Source organism: Salvelinus alpinus, chromosome 4, assembly GCF_045679555.1.
Source record: "Salvelinus alpinus chromosome 4, SLU_Salpinus.1, whole genome shotgun sequence".
Classification (NCBI taxonomy): domain Eukaryota; kingdom Metazoa; phylum Chordata; class Actinopteri; order Salmoniformes; family Salmonidae; genus Salvelinus; species Salvelinus alpinus.
In genome coordinates, this window is record NC_092089.1 from 100,978,439 (window position 1) to 100,998,610 (window position 20,172).

Consider the following 20,172-nt stretch of genomic DNA (forward strand, 5'->3'; position numbering starts at 1 on the left):
AACACCGTGCCGTTTCTACCGCGCCGTTTCTACTGCAACACCGTGCCGTTTCTACCGCGCCGTTTCTACTGCAACACCGTGCCGTTTCTACTGCAACACCGTGCCGTTTCTACTGCAACACCGTGTCGTTTCTACCGTGCCGTTTCTACCGCAACACCGTGCCGTTTCTACCGCAACACCGTGCCGTTTCTACCGCGCCGTTTCTACCGCGCCGTTTCTACCGCGCCACCGTGCCGTTTCTACCGCGCCACCGTGCCGTTTCTACCGCAACACCGTGCCGTTTCTACCGCAACACCGTGCCGTTTCTACCGCAACACCGTGCCGTTTCTACCGCAACACCGTGCCGTTTCTACCGCAACACCGTGCTGTTTCTACCGCAACACCGTGCCGTTTCTACCGCAACACCGTGCCGTTTCTACTGCAACACCGTGCCGTTTCTACTGCTCCACTGCACATAGTACAACTAATAATAAGGAACTGAATTGATAGCCCCACCTTATTTTACAGCGTAATAAAACAACTGGCCTCCACCTTACCTTGCATTTTGGCCAGGACGTATTCAAACCCTTTCATGGTCTTTGTAACACTGGTCTTGAACCGGGCAAGGCCGAACTCCTGTAAAGTGAGGCCAGACATTAATGATGGTTAGCGTATGACAGACAGGGAATGCTGGTCTTGTTGTGTGGTATGACTTAATTTTAATTTGTTTACTGTAAAATAGCATTGTATCTGGTCAAACACCATATTTTCCAAAACTTTACAATGGGTTGGTAACAGGTCAGCTATTTGAGCCAGTAAATTATTTTTTTTACTATTCTTAGGTAGCGGAATGACTTTTGCTTCCCTTCAGGCCTGAGGGCACATACTTTCTAGTAGGCTTAAAATTTAAGATATGGCAAATAGGAGCGGCAATATCGTCCGCTATTATCCTCTGTAATTTTCCATCCAGATTGTCAGACCCCGGTGGCTTGTCATTGTTGATAGACAACAATAATTTATTCACCTCTTCCACACTGACTTTACGGGAACTCAAAATTACAATGCTTGTCTTTCATAATTTGGTCAGATATACTTGATGTGTAGTGCCAGCGTTTGTCGCTGGCATGTCATGCCTAAATTTGCCAATGAAAACAATCATTAAAAGTAGATAGTCGGTTTTGTAATGAATGTGCTGATATTGCCGAGTTTTCCAACATTTAAGAACCTCCAAAGCTTTTTACTATCATTCTTTATGTCATTTATTTGTTTCATAGTATAGTATATTTTTTATTTAGTTTAGTCACATGATTTCTCAATTTGCAAGACGTTTGCTAATCGGTTGTGCAGCCAGACTTATTTGCCATTCCTTTTGCCTCGTCCCTCTCAACCATACAATTGTTCAATTCCTCATCAATCCACTGGGATTTAAGTTTACAGTTATTTTCTTAATGGGGGCATGCTTATTGGTAACTGAAATAAGTAATTTCATAAATGTGTCAAGTGCAACGTCGGTTTGCTCCTCATTACACACCACGGACCAGCAAATATTCTTTACATCATCAACATATGAATCACTACAAAACGTATTGTATGACCTCTTAGACACTATATTAGGCCCAGCCTTTGGAACCGTGGTTTTACTAGATATGGCTACTGTATTGTGATCACTACATCTGATGAATCTGGATACTGCTTTCAAGCACAATTTCTGCAGCATTAGTGAAGATGTGATCAATACATGTTGATGATTTAATTCCTGTGCTGTTTGTAACTACCCTGGTAGGTTGACTGACAACCTGAACCAGGTTGCAGGCACTGGTTACAGTTTGAAGCTTTTTCTTGAGTGGGCAGCTTGATGAGAGCTAGTCAATATTTAAAATCACCCAGAAAATATACCTCTCTGTTGATATCACATACATTATCCAGCATTTCACATGTTATCCAGATACTGACTGTTAGCACTTGGTGGTCTATAGAAGTGTCCCACTAGAATGGGCTTTAGGTGAGGCAGATGAACCTGTAGCCATATTACTTCAACACTATTTAACATGAGATCCTCTCTAAGCTTTACAGGAATGTGGCTCTGAATATAAACAGCAACACCTCCACTGGCATTTCAGTAGATGTTATAACCTTGTATTGCTACCACTGTATCATCAAAGGTATTATCTAAGTGAGTTTCAGAGATAGTCAGAATATGAATGTCATCTGTTACTAGCAAATTATTAATTTCATGAACCTTGTTTCTTAAGCTGCCGGCTATTTTTAACACTTTTCTGGGATGCTTGCTTGTTTTTTATTGCTTTACTGGGAAGCAGAAGTAGATATTTTCATATTATTTATGTTTGTGTAGTGATGTTAGTGTGGTATGACTGGCCGTGATGTTAGTATAGACATGTCTAAACTGATTCCCGTTGTCACTAACTTTCACAAGGCTCAGTAAACCCGACTGGGCAGTTTAATAGCCAACACACCAGCTGAGGATTTATCAAAGTCAGATAACAGACAGTAAATCAACAACTTCTACACAGGCTGAAACAGGCAAACTGCCAGCTTGTGGTTCCTTTACGACAGTCTTTCTGTAACTCATACATGGCTCCATATCTACATCCTATAGATGGCTCCATATCTATGTACTATACATGGCTCCATATCTACATCCTATAGATGGCTCCATATCTATGTACTATACATGGCTCCATATCTACATCCTATTGATGGCTCCATATCTATGTACTATACATGGCTCCATATCTACATCCTATAGATGGCTACATATCTATGTACTATACATGGAGGTAGAAAGATTGTCAAGTCAGGGACTTTCTAGGGACCCCACCCTTCTCAGCACCACTTAGTTCCCACTGGCCCTTTAACCTTTAACCCCACCGACCTGTATAAACACACACCTGTATAGCTCTGGAGAGCCCGTAGAGGTTAACCCCACCGACCTGTATAAACACACACCTGTATAGCTCTGGAGAGCCCGTAGAGGTTAACCCCACCGACCTGTATAAACACACACCTGTATAGCTCTGGAGAGCCCGTAGAGGTTAACCCCACCGACCTGTATAAACACACACCTGTATAGCTCTGGAGAGCCCGTAGAGGTTAACCCCACCAACCTGTATAAACACACACCTGTATAGGTCTGGAGAGCCCGTAGAGGTTAACCCCACCAACCTGTATAAACACACACCTGTATAGCTCTGGAGAGCCCGTAGAGGTTAACCCCACCAACCTGTATAAACACACACCTGTATAGCTCTGGAGAGCCCGTAGAGGTTAACCCCACCGACCTGTATAAACACACACCTGTATAGCTCTGGAGAGCCCGTAGAGGTTAACCCCACCGACCTGTATAAACACACACCTGTATAGCTCTGGAGAGCCCGTAGAGGTTAACCCCACCGACCTGTATAAACACACACCTGTATAGCTCTGGAGAGCCCGTAGAGGTTAACCCCACCGACCTGTATAAACACACACCTGTATAGGTTAACCCCACCGACCTGTATAAACACACACCTGTATAGCTCTGGAGAGCCCGTAGAGGTTAACCCCACCGACCTGTATAAACACACACCTGTATAGCTCTGGAGAGCCCGTAGAGGTTAACCCCACCAACCTGTATAAACACACACCTGTATAGCTCTGGAGAGCCCGTAGAGGTTAACCCCACCAACCTGTATAAACACACACCTGTATAGCTCTGGAGAGCCCGTAGAGGTTAACCCCACCGACCTGTATAAACACACACCTGTATAGCTCTGGAGAGCCCGTAGAGGTTAACCCCACCGACCTGTATAAACACACACCTGTATAGCTCTGGAGAGCCCGTAGAGGTTAACCCCACCGACCTGTATAAACACACACCTGTATAGCTCTGGAGAGCCCGTAGAGGTTAACCCCACCAACCTGTATAAACACACACCTGTATAGCTCTGGAGAGCCCGTAGAGGTTAACCCCACCGACCTGTATAAACACACACCTGTATAGCTCTGGAGAGCCCGTAGAGGTTAACCCCACCAACCTGTATAAACACACACCTGTATAGCTCTGGAGAGCCCGTAGAGGTTAACCCCACCAACCTGTATAAACACACACCTGTATAGCTCTGGAGAGCCCGTAGAGGTTAACCCCACCAACCTGTATAAACACACACCTGTATAGCTCTGGAGAGCCCGTAGAGGTTAACCCCACCAACCTGTATAAACACACACCTGTATAGCTCTGGAGAGCCCGTAGAGGTTAACCCCACCGACCTGTATAAACACACACCTGTATAGCTCTGGAGAGCCCGTAGAGGTTAACCCCACCAACCTGTATAAACACACACCTGTATAGCTCTGGAGAGCCCGTAGAGGTTAACCCCACCGACCTGTATAAACACACACCTGTATAGCTCTGGAGAGCCCGTAGAGGTTAACCCCACCAACCTGTATAAACACACACCTGTATAGCTCTGGAGAGCCCGTAGAGGTTAACCCCACCAACCTGTATAAACACACACCTGTATAGCTCTGGAGAGCCCGTAGAGGTTAACCCCACCAACCTGTATAAACACACACCTGTATAGCTCTGGAGAGCCCGTAGAGGTTAACCCCACCGACCTGTATAAACACACACCTGTATAGCTCTGGAGAGCCCGTAGAGGTTAACCCCACCAACCTGTATAAACACACACCTGTATAGCTCTGGAGAGCCCGTAGAGGTTAACCCCACCGACCTGTATAAACACACACCTGTATAGCTCTGGAGAGCCCGTAGAGGTTAACCCCACCAACCTGTATAAACACACACCTGTATAGCTCTGGAGAGCCCGTAGAGGTTAACCCCACCAACCTGTATAAACACACACCTGTATAGCTCTGGAGAGCCCGTAGAGGTTAACCCCACCAACCTGTATAAACACACACCTGTATAGCTCTGGAGAGCCCGTAGAGGTTAACCCCACCGACCTGTATAAACACACACCTGTATAGCTCTGGAGAGCCCGTAGAGGTTAACCCCACCGACCTGTATAAACACACACCTGTATAGCTCTGGAGAGCCCGTAGAGGTTAACCCCACCGACCTGTATAAACACACACCTGTATAGCTCTGGAGAGCCCGTAGAGGTTAACCCCACCAACCTGTATAAACACACACCTGTATAGCTCTGGAGAGCCCGTAGAGGTTAACCCCACCAACCTGTATAAACACACACCTGTATAGCTCTGGAGAGCCCGTAGAGGTTAACCCCACCAACCTGTATAAACACACACCTGTATAGCTCTGGAGAGCCCGTAGAGGTTAACCCCACCAACCTGTATAAACACACACCTGTATAGGTCTGGAGAGCCCGTAGAGGTTAACCCCACCAACCTGTATAAACACACACCTGTATAGCTCTGGAGAGCCCGTAGAGGTTAACCCCACCAACCTGTATAAACACACACCTGTATAGGTCTGGAGAGCCCGTAGAGGTTAACCCCACCAACCTGTATAAACACACACCTGTATAGCTCTGGAGAGCCCGTAGAGGTTGGACGAGATCCAGGCCTCTCTGTTAATCTCCGTCCAGCTGCTGTTGTCAGGGTTAATTCTGTACTCACAACGCTCCTCCACAGACTGACAGGGGAATCAAAACATACACCTTATTAGGACTGAAATTAAATATAGTGCATTCAGAAAGTATAGCGTTACAGCCTTATTCTAAATCGATTAAATTAATTGTTTTCCTCATCAATCTACACACAATGACAAAGCGAAAAACAGGTGTAGACATTTTTGCTAAAATATTAAAAATAGAAAAAACATCAATCAACCAAATGTATTTATAAAAGCCCTTCGTACATCAGCTAATATCTCGAAGTGCTGTACAGAAACCCAGCCTAAAACCCCAAACGGCAAGCAATGCAGGTGTAGAAGAAATAACTTTACATAAATGTTCAGACCCTTAAGAGGATCTGCAGAGAAGAATGGGAGAAACTCCCCAAATACAGATGAGCCGAGCTTGTAGCTTCATACCCAGGAAGACGAGGCTGTAATCGCTGCCAAAGGTGCTTCAACAAAGTACTGAGTAAAAGGTCTGAATACTTATGTAAATGTGATCTTTTTTTTTTTTTTTTTAAATACATTTGTAACAATTTCTAAAAACCTATTTTTGCTTTGTCATTATGGAGGTATTGTGTGTAGATTGATGTGAGGGGGGGGGGGGGAGAAACAATTTAATCCATTTTAGAATAAGGCTGTAACAAAATGTGGAAAATGTCAAAGGGGCCTGAATACTTTCCCAATGCTGGAGTAGGAGATATAGTCAGTCATTTTTATTAGGATCCCCATTCGCTAACGCCAGCTAATCTTCCTGGAGTCCACATTGTATTAAGAGCTGGTTCATGTCTTCATGGTGACTTCAGGGGAACTCCCACCAGAGAAATACTGCTCAAAAGTATGTGGACACTTCAAATTAGTAGATTTGGCCATTTCAGCCAAACACATTGCCAACAGGTGTATAAAAGAAAATAAATCGAGCTCACAGCCATGCAATCTCCATAGACAAACATTGTCAGTAGAATGGCCTTACTGAAGAGCTTAGTGATTTTCAACGTGGCACCGTCACAGGATGCCACTTCTCCAACAAGTCAGTTCGTCAGATTTCTGCTCTGATAGAGCTGCCCCGGTCAACTGTAAGTGCTGTTATTGTGAAGTGGAAACGTCTAGGAGCAACAACGGCTCAGCCACGTAGTGGTAGGCCACACAAGCTCACAGAACGGAATCGCCGAGTGCTGAATTGCGTAAAAATTGTCTCTCCTCATTTGCAACACTCACTACTGAGTTCCAAACTGCCTCTGGAAGCAACGTCAGCACAACTGTTCGTCGGGAACTTCATGAAATGGGTTTCCATGGCCGAGCAGCCGCACACAAGCCTAAGATAACCATGCACAATGCCAAGCATCGGGTGGTATAAAGCTCGCCGCCATTGGACTCTCGAGCAGTGGTTCTCTGTAGTGATGAATCACGCTTCACCATCTGGCAGTCCGACGGACGAATCTGGGTTTGGCGGATGCCAGGAGAACGCTACCTGTCCCAATGCATAGTGCCAACTGTAAAGTTTGGTGGAGGAGGAATAATGGTCGGGGGCTGTTTTTCATGGTTCGGGCCTCTTAGTTGCAGTGAAGGGAAATCTTAACGCTACAGCATACAATTACATTCTAGATGATTCTGTTCTTCAGCCTTTGTGGCAAAAGTTTGAGGAAGGCCCTTTCCTGTTTCAGCATGACAATGCTCCCGTGCACAAAGCGAGGTCCATACAGAAATGGTTTGACAAGTTATGTGTGGAAGAACTTGACTGGCCTGCACAGAGCCCTGACCTCAACCCCATCGAATACCTTTGGGATGAATTGGAACGCCGACTGCGAGCCAGGCCTAATCGCCCAACATCAGTGCCCGACCTCACTAATACTCGTGGCTGAAGGGAAACAAGTCCCTGCAGCAATGTTCCATCATCTAGTGGAAAGCCTTCCCAGAAGAGTGGAGGCTGTTATAGCAGCAAAGGGGGGGACCAACGTTATATTAATGCCCATGATTTTGGAATGAGATGTTCGACGAGCAGGTGTCCACATACTTTTGGTCATGTAGTGTAGATTCAAAGATAAAGACTCCCTGAGCTAATAACGAGGCTTTAGCTCAGCAGGCTAGCACAGTCACAGTACGAATCCCAGTCGATCACACGTACCATCATGCGTGCGTGGCTGATGTTCCAAGTCAGCGTTGTCATGGTTCTGTTCTGGGGGTCCACGATGGAATCCTCGATGATGTAGGCGTGCCTGGCCATGGTAACCGGCAAGTACTTCTCCATCCAGCGAGGGGCGCGGTTAGTTTTGGTCAGCAGTCGCCTAGAGACCAGACGGTTACCGGGAGTAACGTCCCTGAAGATGATGTCCTCCGTCAGGACATGGTTACTGTGGGGGAGAGAAGAGAGGAGAGTTCATTGTAATATTGTATTACAGTTAGAGACATGCTGGGGAGAAAGGAGATGGGAGGTGTGAATGTGTGATTCAGAGACACTTTACGGCTTAAAAGGATACTAACAGATTAGAGGTCGAAACGTATCTGTCTCAATGGCGCTGCCCGAACCCTCACATAATGGGACAGCTACAACGTTGCGATCTCTATCCGTCTCTATGCTACAGCGTTACGATGTCTATCCGTCTCTATGCTACAACGGGGGTAAGAATGAGGAAGTGGATAGAATGTAATTTCTTATGATTATCAGTGAAATGAACATGATAAAAGAGATACTATCACAACAAAAGGTGTATTAACCAAAGTCCCAGAATGGCCCTTGATCCAGACATGTAAACTCAGCTACTGCTCTGTTCATATCATTGGGCATCTTTTGAGTTCAGTATCATTATATATATTTATATTATATATTTATTTATTTAAATACATCAAAACAATTCAAAGACAGTCATGCATTAATGAATAAATTATAGAAATCAGACTGTTTTTACCAATCTAAGTACACATGCACTCAGAACCCTTCACTTTTTACACCGTTTGGTTAAATTACAGCCTTATTCTAAAATGGATTGAATTAAATATTTTCCTCATCAATCTACAAACAAAACCCCATAATGACAAAGTGAAAAGGTTTTTAGAAGTTTTTGCAAATGTATAACAGAAATACCTTATTTACGTAAGTATTCAGACCTTTTGCTATGAGACTCGAAATTGAGCTCAGGTGCATCCTGTTTCCATTGATCATCCTTGAGATGTTTCTACAACTTGATTGGAGTCAACCTGTGGTAAATTCAACTGATTGGAAAAGCACACACCTGTCTATATAAGGTCCCACAATTGACAGTGCATGTCAGAGCAGAAACCAAGCCATGAGGTCAAAGGAATTGTCCGTAGAGCTCCGAGACAGGATTGTGTCGAGGCACAGATCTGGGGAAGGGTACCAAAAAATGTCTGCAGCATTGAAGGTCCCCAAGAACACAATGGCCTCCATCATTCTTAAATGGAAGAAGTTTGGAACCACCAAGACTCTTCCTAGAGCTGGCCGCCCGGCCAAACTGAGCAATCGGGGGAGAAGGGCCTTGGTCAGGGAGGTGACCAAGAACCCGATGGTCACTCTGACAGAGCTCCAGAGTTCTTCTGTGGAGATGGGAGAACCTTCCAGAAGGACAACCATCTCTGCAGCAGTGAAAGGCACATGACAGCCCGCTAGGAGTTTGCCAAATGGCACCTAAAGGACTCTGACCATTTGAAACCAAGATTTAATTATTTGGCCTAAATGCCAAGCGTCATGTCAGGAGGAACCCAGGCAACACTCATCACCTGGACAATACCATCCCTATGGTGAAGCATGGTGGTGGCACCATCCCTACGGTGAAGCATGGTGGTGGCACCATCATGCTGTGGGGATGTTTTTCAGCGGCAGGGACTGGGAGACTAGTCAGGATCGAAGTACAGGGAGATCCTTGATTAGAACCTGCTTCACAATGCTCAGGACCTCAGATTGGGGCAAAGGTTCACCTTCCAACAGGACAATGACCTGAAGCACACAGCCAAGACAACGCAAAACTGGCTTCGGGACAAATGCACATTTGTGGCCTGCTGGAGATCATTTTGCAGGGCTCTGGCAGTGCTCCTCCTTGCACAAAGGCAGGGGTAGCGGTCCTGCTGCTGGGTTGTTACCCTCCTACGGCCTCCTCCACGTCTCCTGATGTACTGGCCTGTCTCCTGGTAGCGCCTCCATGCTCTGAACACTACGCTGACAGACACAGCAAACCTTCTTGCCACAGCTCGCATTGATGTGCCATCCTGGATGAGCTGCACTACCTGAGCCACTTGTGTGGGTTGTAGTCTCATGCTACCACTAGAGTGAAAGCACCGCCAGCATTCAAAAGTGACCAAAACATCAGCCAGGAAGCATAGGAACTGAGAAGTGGTCTGTGGTCACCACCTGCAGAACCACTCCTTTATTGGGGGTGTCTTGCTAATTGCCTATAATTTCCACCTTTTGTCTATTCCATTTGCACAACAGCATGTGACATTTATTGTCAATCAATGTTGCTTCCTAAGTGGACAGTTTGATTTCACAGAAGTGTGATTGACTTGGAGTTACATTGTGTTGTTTAAGTGTTCCCTTTATTTTTTTGAGCAGTGTATATTATTCAATAGGTCTCGTCACAATACAGGTAATATATATTATTCAATAGGTCTAGTTACAATACAGGTAATATATATTATTCAATAGGTCTCGTCACAATACAGGTAATATATATTATTCAATAGGTCTCGTCACAATACAGGTGAATATATAATAATATTCAATAGGAGTGAGTCAACTATGTAAAGAAAAAAGTATTTAATAAGAATATTTCATTCATTCAGATCTAGGATGTGTTATTTTAGTGTTCCCTTTATTTTTTTGAGCAGTGTATATTATTCAATAGGAGTGAGTCATGCATTGAGTTGAGCTGGTTGTAGCTGATTTCACGGGGCTACAGATGACAGTCTGTTTTCCCATTTGGGACTTATTTTAATTGTACTGATCAACAACATTTACATAGAAGTAGCTTATTTTATAAAAATGCTCGCTCTCTCTTTTACCAGTAATGACATCATTCATGAGGCAAGAGGTGGGCGGCCTGTCGAGAGCAGTCAGTTCGCTGAGGGCAATAGATCATCTTTGGTGGAGACGTGTGAGAGATACCGAATAAGTGAATTGATCAAGTTTTGGTGGCTATCAGCTTTGAAAATCTGCATATTTTGCTTTATGGTTTGGATATTATCACAAAAGTACCAGGGTGGTGAATTAATGTTAGCTTCAGCTGTCAGCTAGCTAGGAAAGTTATCCTACAAAGATGGAAGATACCGGTATCTTCTTGCATTGTAAAGGGTTCTAGCCTGTAGGACATTGTTTTGCGAACAGTAACGAACAGTTTCAACATTTCTACATGCTGTGTTAGCTCTCCACTCATGCTGCACAGAAGTTAACAAGTGCGCTATAAAAAGGGGGACATCTGCTGCGCTGATAGACCGGTTTGATCCGTGAGACACATTTGACAGAAGTACCGAAAGTTAAAAATAAATCTAGTGCCAAAACCAGTGGAGGCCGGCACATAATAATGCCTTGACATTGAGTCAATGGAGTGAAACGTGTGGTTGTTACCATTCCATTGACTCCATTCTAGGCATGACTATGAGCCGTCCTCCCCTCAGCAGCCTCCCCTGCACCAAACCATTTTTCATGTTCTAGTACCGGGAGATTAACAGTAATTGCACTAAGCTAACGATATGCTAATTTCAATCATTTCCAAACTGCACGCAGACACAGAAAAATGGTTTCCATGAGTTCGTCTGACTGGGTAAGTATCTTGCAGTAACCCTTGAATCACTGACAGTGAATGTTTTGCCAGGTGTGTGTGTGTGTGCACTAACAATGCTTCAACTTCACTATGGCTTTAGTGATACAGCAAATAACCTGTTTTACAGGTTGGGCATTTATATGGGTTTGTCTAGGACTATTTATAGTACAGCCTAGTCACATTAGGGTTAGTCAAAGTCTATTTATAGTATAGCCTAGTCACATTAGGGTTTGTCAAAGTCTATTTATAGTATAGCCTAGTCACATTAGGGTTTGTCAAAGTCTATTTATAGTATAGCCTAGTCACATTAGGGTTAGTCAAGGTCTATTTATAGTACAGCCTAGTCACATTAGGAGGGTTAGTCAAGGTCTATTTATAAACTGGGTAGTTTGAGCCCTGAATGCTTATTGGCTGACAGCTGTGGTATATCAGACCGCATACCACGGGTATGACATTTTTATTTAGGTATATGGTTCTCTCTGCTTCTATTTTCAATCACTTGATGCATTCGTACCTGATGCACACTACGTAAACAATAGCCAAACGTAACCGTGAAAATACACCCACGGAAATACAAAGCTACGGATAATTATATAGACCAGCGTTCTGGAAGTCAGTTTAATAACACTTGCCTGTGGATATTTTGCCTCATATTTCCACCCGACTAAGGCTGAAATCAGCAGACAACAGGTAGAGTAAGTTCAAATTAAGTTTATTCAACATTGACTTGAAATGGGACTTTGGGGGATTTATGAACATATAGATGGGCAGGGGTGGAAAAAGTACCCAACTGTCACACTTCAGTAAAAGTATAGATACATTAATAGAAAGTTGCTCAAGTAAAAGTCACCCAGTAAAATACTACTTGAGTAAAAGTCCAAAAGTATTTGGTTTTAAATATACTTAAGTATCAAAAGTAAAAGTATTAATCATTTCAACTTTCTTATAGTAAGCAAAGCAGATGGCAACGTTTAAAAAAATTGACAGATAGCCAGGGACACACTCCAACACTCAGACATTATTTACAGATAACCAGGGGCACACTCCAACACTCAGGCATTATTTACAGATAGCCAGGGGCACACTCCAACACTCAGACATTATTTACAGATAGCCAGGGGCACACTCCAACACTCAGACATTATTTACAGATAGCCAGGGGCACATTCCAACACTCAGACATCATTTACAGATAGCCAGGGGAACACTCCAATACTCAGACATTATTTACAGATAACCAGGGACACACTCCAACACTCAGACATAATTTACAGATAGCCAGGGGCACACTCCAACACTCAGACATCATTTACAGATAGCCAGGGGCACACTCCAACATTATTTACAGATAGCCAGGGGCACACTCCAACACTCAGACATTATTTACAGATAGCCAGGGGAACACTCCAATACTCAGACATTATTTACAGATAGCCAGGGGCACACTCCAACACTCAGACATTATTTACAGATAGCCAGGGGCACACTCCAACACTCAGACATTATTTACAGATAGCCAGGGGAACACTCAAACACTCAGACATTATTTACAGATTGCCAGGGGCACACTCCAACACTCAGACATTATTTACAGATTGCCAGGGGAACACTCAAACACTCAGACATTATTTACAGATAGCCAGGGGAACACTCCAGCACTCAGACATTATTTACAGATTGCCAGGGGCACACTCCAACACTCAGACATCATTTACAGATAGCCAGGGGCACACTCCAACACTCAGACATTATTTACAGATAGCCAGGGGAACACTCCAATACTCAGACAACTCAGACATTATTTACAGATAACCAGGGGCACATTCCAACACTCAGACATCATTTACAGATAGCCAGGGGAACACTCCAATACTCAGACATTATTTACAGATAGCCAGGGGCACACTCCAACACTCAGACATTATTTACAGATAACCAGGGGCACACTCAGACATTATTTACAGATAGCCAGGGGAACACTCCAATACTCAGACATTATTTACAGATAGCCAGGGGCACACTCCAATACTCAGACATTATTTACAGATAACCAGGGGCACACTCAGACATTATTTACAGATAGCCAGGGGAACACTCCAATACTCAGACATTATTTACAGATAGCCAGGGGCACACTCCAATACTCAGACATTATTTACAGATAACCAGGGGCACACTCCAACACTCAGACATTATTTACAGATAGCCAGGGGCACACTCCAACACTCAGACATTATTTACAGATAGCCAGGGGCACACTCCAACACTCAGACATTATTTACAGATAGCCAGGGGAACACTCCAATACTCAGACATTATTTACAGATAGCCAGGGGCACACTCCAACACTCAGACATTATTTACAGATAGCCAGGGGCACACTCCAACACTCAGACATTATTTACAGATAGCCAGGGGAACACTCAAACACTCAGACATTATTTACAGATTGCCAGGGGCACACTCCAACACTCAGACATTATTTACAGATTGCCAGGGGAACACTCAAACACTCAGACATTATTTACAGATAGCCAGGGGAACACTCCAGCACTCAGACATTATTTACAGATTGCCAGGGGCACACTCCAACACTCAGACATCATTTACAGATAGCCAGGGGCACACTCCAACACTCAGACATTATTTACAGATAGCCAGGGGAACACTCCAATACTCAGACATTATTTACAGATAGCCAGGGTCACACTCCAACACTCAGACATTATTTACAGATAACCAGGGGCACACTCAGACATTATTTACAGATAGCCAGGGGAACACTCCAATACTCAGACATTATTTACAGATAGCCAGGGGCACACTCCAATACTCAGACATTATTTACAGATAACCAGGGGCACACTCCAACACTCAGACATTATTTACAGATAGCCAGGGGCACACTCCAACACTCAGACATTATTTACAGATAACCAGGGGCACACTCAGACATTATTTACAGATAGCCAGGGGCACACTCCAACACTCAGACATTATTTACAGATAACCAGGGGCACACTCAGACATTATTTACAGATAGCCAGGGGAACACTCCAATACTCAGACATTATTTACAGATAGCCAGGGGCACACTCCAATACTCAGACATTATTTACAGATAACCAGGGGCACACTCCAACACTCAGACATTATTTACAGATAGCCAGGGGCACACTCCAACACTCAGACATTATTTACAGATAGCCAGGGGAACACTCCAATACTCAGACATAATTTACAGATAGCCAGGGGCACACTCCAACACTCAGACATCTTTTACAGATAGCCAGGGGCACACTCCAACACTCAGACATCATTTACAGATAGCCAGGGGCACACTCCAATACTCAGACATTATTTACAGATAACCAGGGGCACACTCAGACATTATTTACAGATAGCCAGGGACACACTCCAACACTCAGACATTATTTACAGATAGCCAGGGGCACACTCAGACATTATTTACAGATAGCCAGGGGCACACTCAGACATTATTTACAGATAGCCAGGGGCACACTCAGACACTCAGACATAATTTACAGATAGCCAGGGGCACACTCCAACACTCAGACATCATTTACAGATAGCCAGGGGCACACTCCAACATCATTTACAGATAGCCAGGGGCACACTCAGACATTATTTACAGATAGCCAGGGGCACACTCAGACATTATTTACAGATAGCCAGGGGCACACTCAGACATTATTTACAGATAGCCAGGGGCACACTCAGACATTATTTACAGATAGCCAGGGGCACACTCAGACATAATTTACAGATAGCCAGGGGCACACTCCAACACTCAGACATTATTTACAGATAGCCAGGGGCACACTCAGACACTCAGACATCATTTACAGATAGCCAGGGGCACACTCAGACATTATTTACAGATAGCCAGGGGCACACTCAGACATAATTTACAGATAGCCAGGGGCACACTCCAACACTCAGACATTATTTACAGATAGCCAGGGGCACACTCAGACACTCAGACATTATTTACAGATAGCCAGGGGCACACTCCAACACTCCAACATCATTTACAGATAGCCAGGGGCACACTCCAACACTCCAACATCATTTACAGATAGCCAGGGGCACACTCAGACACTCAGACATCATTTACAGAAGATGCATTTATGTTTAGTGAGTCCGCCAGAACAGAGGTCGTAGGGATGACCACGTGTTCTCTTGATAAGTGCGTGAATTTCACAATTTTCCTGTCCTACTCAGCATTCAAAATGAGTACTTTGGGTTGTGAGGGAAAATGTAGTGAAGTAAAAGTAAAATATTTTCTTCAGGAATCTAGTGAAGTAAAAGTTGTCAAATATAAATAGTAAAGTACAGATACCCCCAAAAAACTACTTAAAGTACTTTTACACCACTGTAGACAGGTTGGTTGTTTAGCAACGAAACCAACACATGCACAACTATGGGGCAGAACAGACAGGATTGGCATAGAGTGTTGACAACATGTAAAATATATTTAGTCTCCAATGTTTATTGAAAATATACATTTCCACAATGAGCACTCGTTATACATCGTTACAGTTGTTGGTTAGCTAGCTAGCTAATATTAGCATAGAGGTGACGTCAGTCAAAACAAGTCAAAGTATCAAGAACAAGATAAAAACAAGCTATCTGGCAGCAGCTTGTCATTGTCGGTGGCTATCTGGCAGCAGCTTGTCATTGTCGGTGGCTATCTGGCAGCAGCTTGTCATTGTCGGTGGCTATCTGGCAGCAGCTTGTCATTGTCGGTCGCTATCTGGCAGCAGCTTGTCATTGTCGGTCGCTATCTGGCAGCAGCTTGTCATTGTCGGTGGCTATCTGGCAGCAGCTTGTCATTGTCGGTGGCTATCTGGCAGCAGCTTGTCATTGTCGGTCGCTATCTGGCAGCAGCTTGTCATTGTCGGTCGCTATCTGGCAGCAGCTTGTCATTGTCGGTCGCTATCTGGCAGCAGCTTGTCATTGTCGGTCGCTATCTGGCAGCAGCTTGTCATTGTCGGTGGCTATCTGGCAGCAGCTTGTCATTGTCGGTCGCTATCTGGCAGCAGCTTGTCATTGTCGGTCGCTATCTGGCAGCAGCTTGTCATTGTCGGTGGCTATCTGGCAGCAGCTTGTCATTGTCGGTGGCTATCTGGCAGCAGCTTGTCATTGTCGGTGGCTATCTGGCAGCAGCTTGTCATTGTCGGTGGCTATCTGGCAGCAGCTTGTCATTGTCGGTCGCTATCTGGCAGCAGCTTGTCATTGTCGGTGGCTATCTGGCAGCAGCTTGTCATTGTCGGTGGCTATCTGGCAGCAGCTTGTCATTGTCGGTGGCTATCTGGCAGCAGCTTGTCATTGTCGGTGGCTATCTGGCAGCAGCTTGTCATTGTCGGTGGCTATCTGGCAGCAGCTTGTCATTGTCGGTGGCTATCTGGCAGCAGCTTGTCATTGTCGGTGGCTATCTGGCAGCAGCTTGTCATTGTCGGTGGCTATCTGGCAGCAGCTTGTCATTGTCGGTGGCTATCTGGCAGCAGCTTGTCATTGTCGGTGGCTATCTGGCAGCAGCTTGTCATTGTCGGTCGCTATCTGGCAGCAGCTTGTCATTGTCGGTCGCTATCTGGCAGCAGCTTGTCATTGTCGGTCGCTATCTGGCAGCAGCTTGTCATTGTCGGTCGCTATCTGGCAGCAGCTTGTCATTGTCGGTCGCTATCTGGCAGCAGCTTGTCATTGTCGGTCGCTATCTGGCAGCAGCTTGTCATTGTCGGTCGCTATCTGGCAGCAGCTTGTCATTGTCGGTCGCTATCTGGCAGCAGCTTGTCATTGTCGGTCGCTATCTGGCAGCAGCTTGTCATTGTCGGTCGCTATCTGGCAGCAGCTTGTCATTGTCGGTCGCTATCTGGCAGCAGCTTGTCATTGTCGGTCGCTATCTGGCAGCAGCTTGTCATTGTCGGTGGCTATCTGGCAGCAGCTTGTCATTGTCGGTCGCTATCTGGCAGCAGCTTGTCATTGTCGGTGGCTATCTGGCAGCAGCTTGTCATTGTCGGTGGCTATCTGGCAGCAGCTTGTCATTGTCGGTGGCTATCTGGCAGCAGCTTGTCATTGTCGGTGGCTATCTGGCAGCAGCTTGTCATTGTCGGTCGCTATCTGGCAGCAGCTTGTCATTGTCGGTCGCTATCTGGCAGCAGCTTGTCATTGTCGGTGGCTATCTGGCAGCAGCTTGTCATTGTCGGTCGCTATCTGGCAGCAGCTTGTCATTGTCGGTGGCTATCTGGCAGCAGCTTGTCATTGTTGGTCGCTATCTGGCAGCAGCTTGTCATTGTCGGTGGCTATCTGGCAGCAGCTTGTCATTGTTGGTCGCTACAGACGGACTTCTGCCCCACTGAGACGCACGCATCATTTTCATGATGTCAGCTAACACGTCTATAAATGCGTGGCGTTGTCTAGATAAATTTGAATGCGTCACACGTTCCGTGGCTAGGGTTGTGGTATCTTTCTTACCTGTAGAGGCTAGTCCTTCGTCATAACTCTCAGTTCCATAGGGTTAGGGTTCCCACACGAACATAATTATATACTACAGCGCTTGTATACAGATGGAAGACAGAGTGGATTACCTGTGCTATTGTCACTGAAAATTACTGCTAGCTGCAACTGTGTACAATAAATGTGACTTTTTACATTTGTGAAATAATTTATGTGATATGAAAGTAGAGATATGTTTCTAGGACCATACCGCAATTGAGTATCGATTCACATTTAGATGGAGTATGTGTCTGTTTTGGCTTCCAGAGCCAATCCGCCCTATAAACAGAACGTGTAAGGTCCTTGGACAAAGGAAGTGTTTCCCAAACCCCAAGGGGTGAACGTTTAGATTTTTGCCCTAACACTACACAGCTGATTCAAATAACGAACTCATCATCAAGCTTTGATTATTTTAATCCGCTGGTGCAGTGTTAGGGCAAAAACCAAAACGTGCACCCGTTGTGGTCACAGGGCCGAGTATGTGAAACGCTGGACTAAGGAATAAGGTGAGGCTCCTTTTGTCCAGTATTGGGCTAGGGTATCTTTCTTACCTGTAGGGGTTGGGGTATCGCTCCCAGAAAGCGATGCAGACTTGGTCCCAGGAACTTTTCAGAAGACCCACACAGGCAAAGTACTTCACCATTGTTCCCGTAAAAAGACGACTTTATATGTACACTTTGGTAAATACCTGTTAGAAGAATAGTACACGTGAGTAAGATCAAATGAGCTAGTATATTATCAATTACATGCACATTTGCCCAATTAATCGTGAAATTAGAAGGCTGCACCAAAAAGCGAAACTCCTAGATAAAGCATAGAAAGTGGAACGTTGCGCTTTAAAATAACAACTGTCAATCAACTTTGGTTAAATTTAAAAACAGTTAACGTGCGCACAAGCCATAGTTAACGTTAGCTAAGTTAACGTTTACCCGTCTGTCCATATTATCGCTATATGCATGTCCATATACCGCTCGATATGCAACACAGTTCTGCTAACGACATCGCTAGTGACAGTTTGACAGGAAACGGTCACGTCTGCACTCAGTCTCTCGAGTCTTACTAGAATGCTAAGGTAACGAGCTAGTTAGCTTAGCATAGAGTGGGTGGTCAACGCCATCAATTAATTAGCTACATAGCTAAAGTGACCCATTTTCATATGAAGGAAAAAAAAATCTACACATCTTTTCGCTTGAATATGAAAAAGTAAGAAAGCCACTTACCTCGTTGGCAATACCATTTACAGCGGAGATAAGTGCATTTTTCTACTACTTTTAGAAGAATGTAGCTTGCAGCTACACGACAGACTGATTCCGGCCAATTGAAAGGGAAGGTCAAGAATAACGACATATCCGGTGAGACCAAGAGCAGAGAGGAAGCGAGAGCGATCCAAAATCTGGCTTCTCCACAGCAGGTGGCGTTGTTTCGGGGGAAGGAGGATGGTGGAAGCAGAGAAGGAACTTGAATCTGATTGCAACTAAACTACTGAAAGAGCTGCTTCATGTGCTTGGCCCTCCTATGTTGAACATAATAAACGGCTCTCTATCCACCGGATGTGTATCAAACTCATTAAAAGTGGCAGTAATAAAGCCTCTCTTGAAAAAGCCAAACCTTGACCCAGAAAATATAAAAAACTATCGGCCTATATCGAATCTTCCATTCCTCTCAAAAATGTTTGAAAAAGCTGTTGCGCAGCAACTCACTGCCTCCCTGAAGACAAACAATGTATACGAAATGCTTCAGTCTGCTTTTAGACCCCATCATAGCACTGAGACTGCACTTGTGAAGGTGGTAAATGACCTTTTAATGGCGTCAGACCGAGGCTCTGCATCTGTCCTCGTGCTCCTAGACCTTAGTGCTGCCTTTGATACCATCGATCACCACATTCTTTTGGATAGATTGGAAACCCAAATTGGTCTATACGGACAAGTTCTGGCCTGGTTTAGATCTTATCTGTCAGAAAGATATCAGTTTGTCTCTGTGAATGGTTTGTCCTCTGACAAATCAACTGTACATTTCGATGTTCCTCAAGGTTCCGTTTTAGGACCACTATTGTTTTCACTATATATTTTACCTCTTGGGGATGTCATTCGAAAACATAATGTTAACTTTCACTGCTATGCGGATGACACACAGCTGTACATTTCAATGAAACATGGTGAAGCCCCAAAATTGCCCTCGCTAGAAGCCTGTGTTTCAGACATAAGGAAGTGAATGGCTGAAAACGTTCTACTTTTAAACTCGGACAAAACAGAGATGATTGTTCTAGGTCCCAAGAAACAAAGAGATCTTCTGTTGAATCTGACAATTAAT

The 20,172-nt window shown here is 44.7% G+C and overlaps 1 protein-coding gene across 4 annotated transcripts in view; it reads right to left on the reverse strand.

Annotated features, from left to right (window-relative positions):
* Positions 1-19,207, reverse strand: part of prelid1a (PRELI domain containing 1a) — a 30,867-nt gene extending 11,660 nt beyond the window's left edge. The window contains exons 1-5 of one of the 4 annotated variants that reach the window (XM_071399787.1): positions 19,083-19,207; positions 18,414-18,550; positions 7,701-7,926; positions 5,480-5,593; positions 537-615 (exon numbers count right to left, since the gene is read on the reverse strand). In XM_071399787.1, coding sequence (XP_071255888.1) covers positions 537-615; positions 5,480-5,593; positions 7,701-7,926; positions 18,414-18,505 — 511 coding nt within the window. In that variant the 5' untranslated portion in view covers positions 18,506-18,550; positions 19,083-19,207. Of the gene's footprint in view, positions 1-536; positions 616-5,479; positions 5,594-7,700; positions 7,927-18,413; positions 18,551-18,791; positions 18,896-19,082 lie in introns of those variants that run through there. The other 3 variants (XM_071399788.1, XM_071399790.1, XM_071399789.1) reach the window with 3 other exon arrangements.
* Positions 19,208-20,172: the final 965 nt, after the last annotated feature.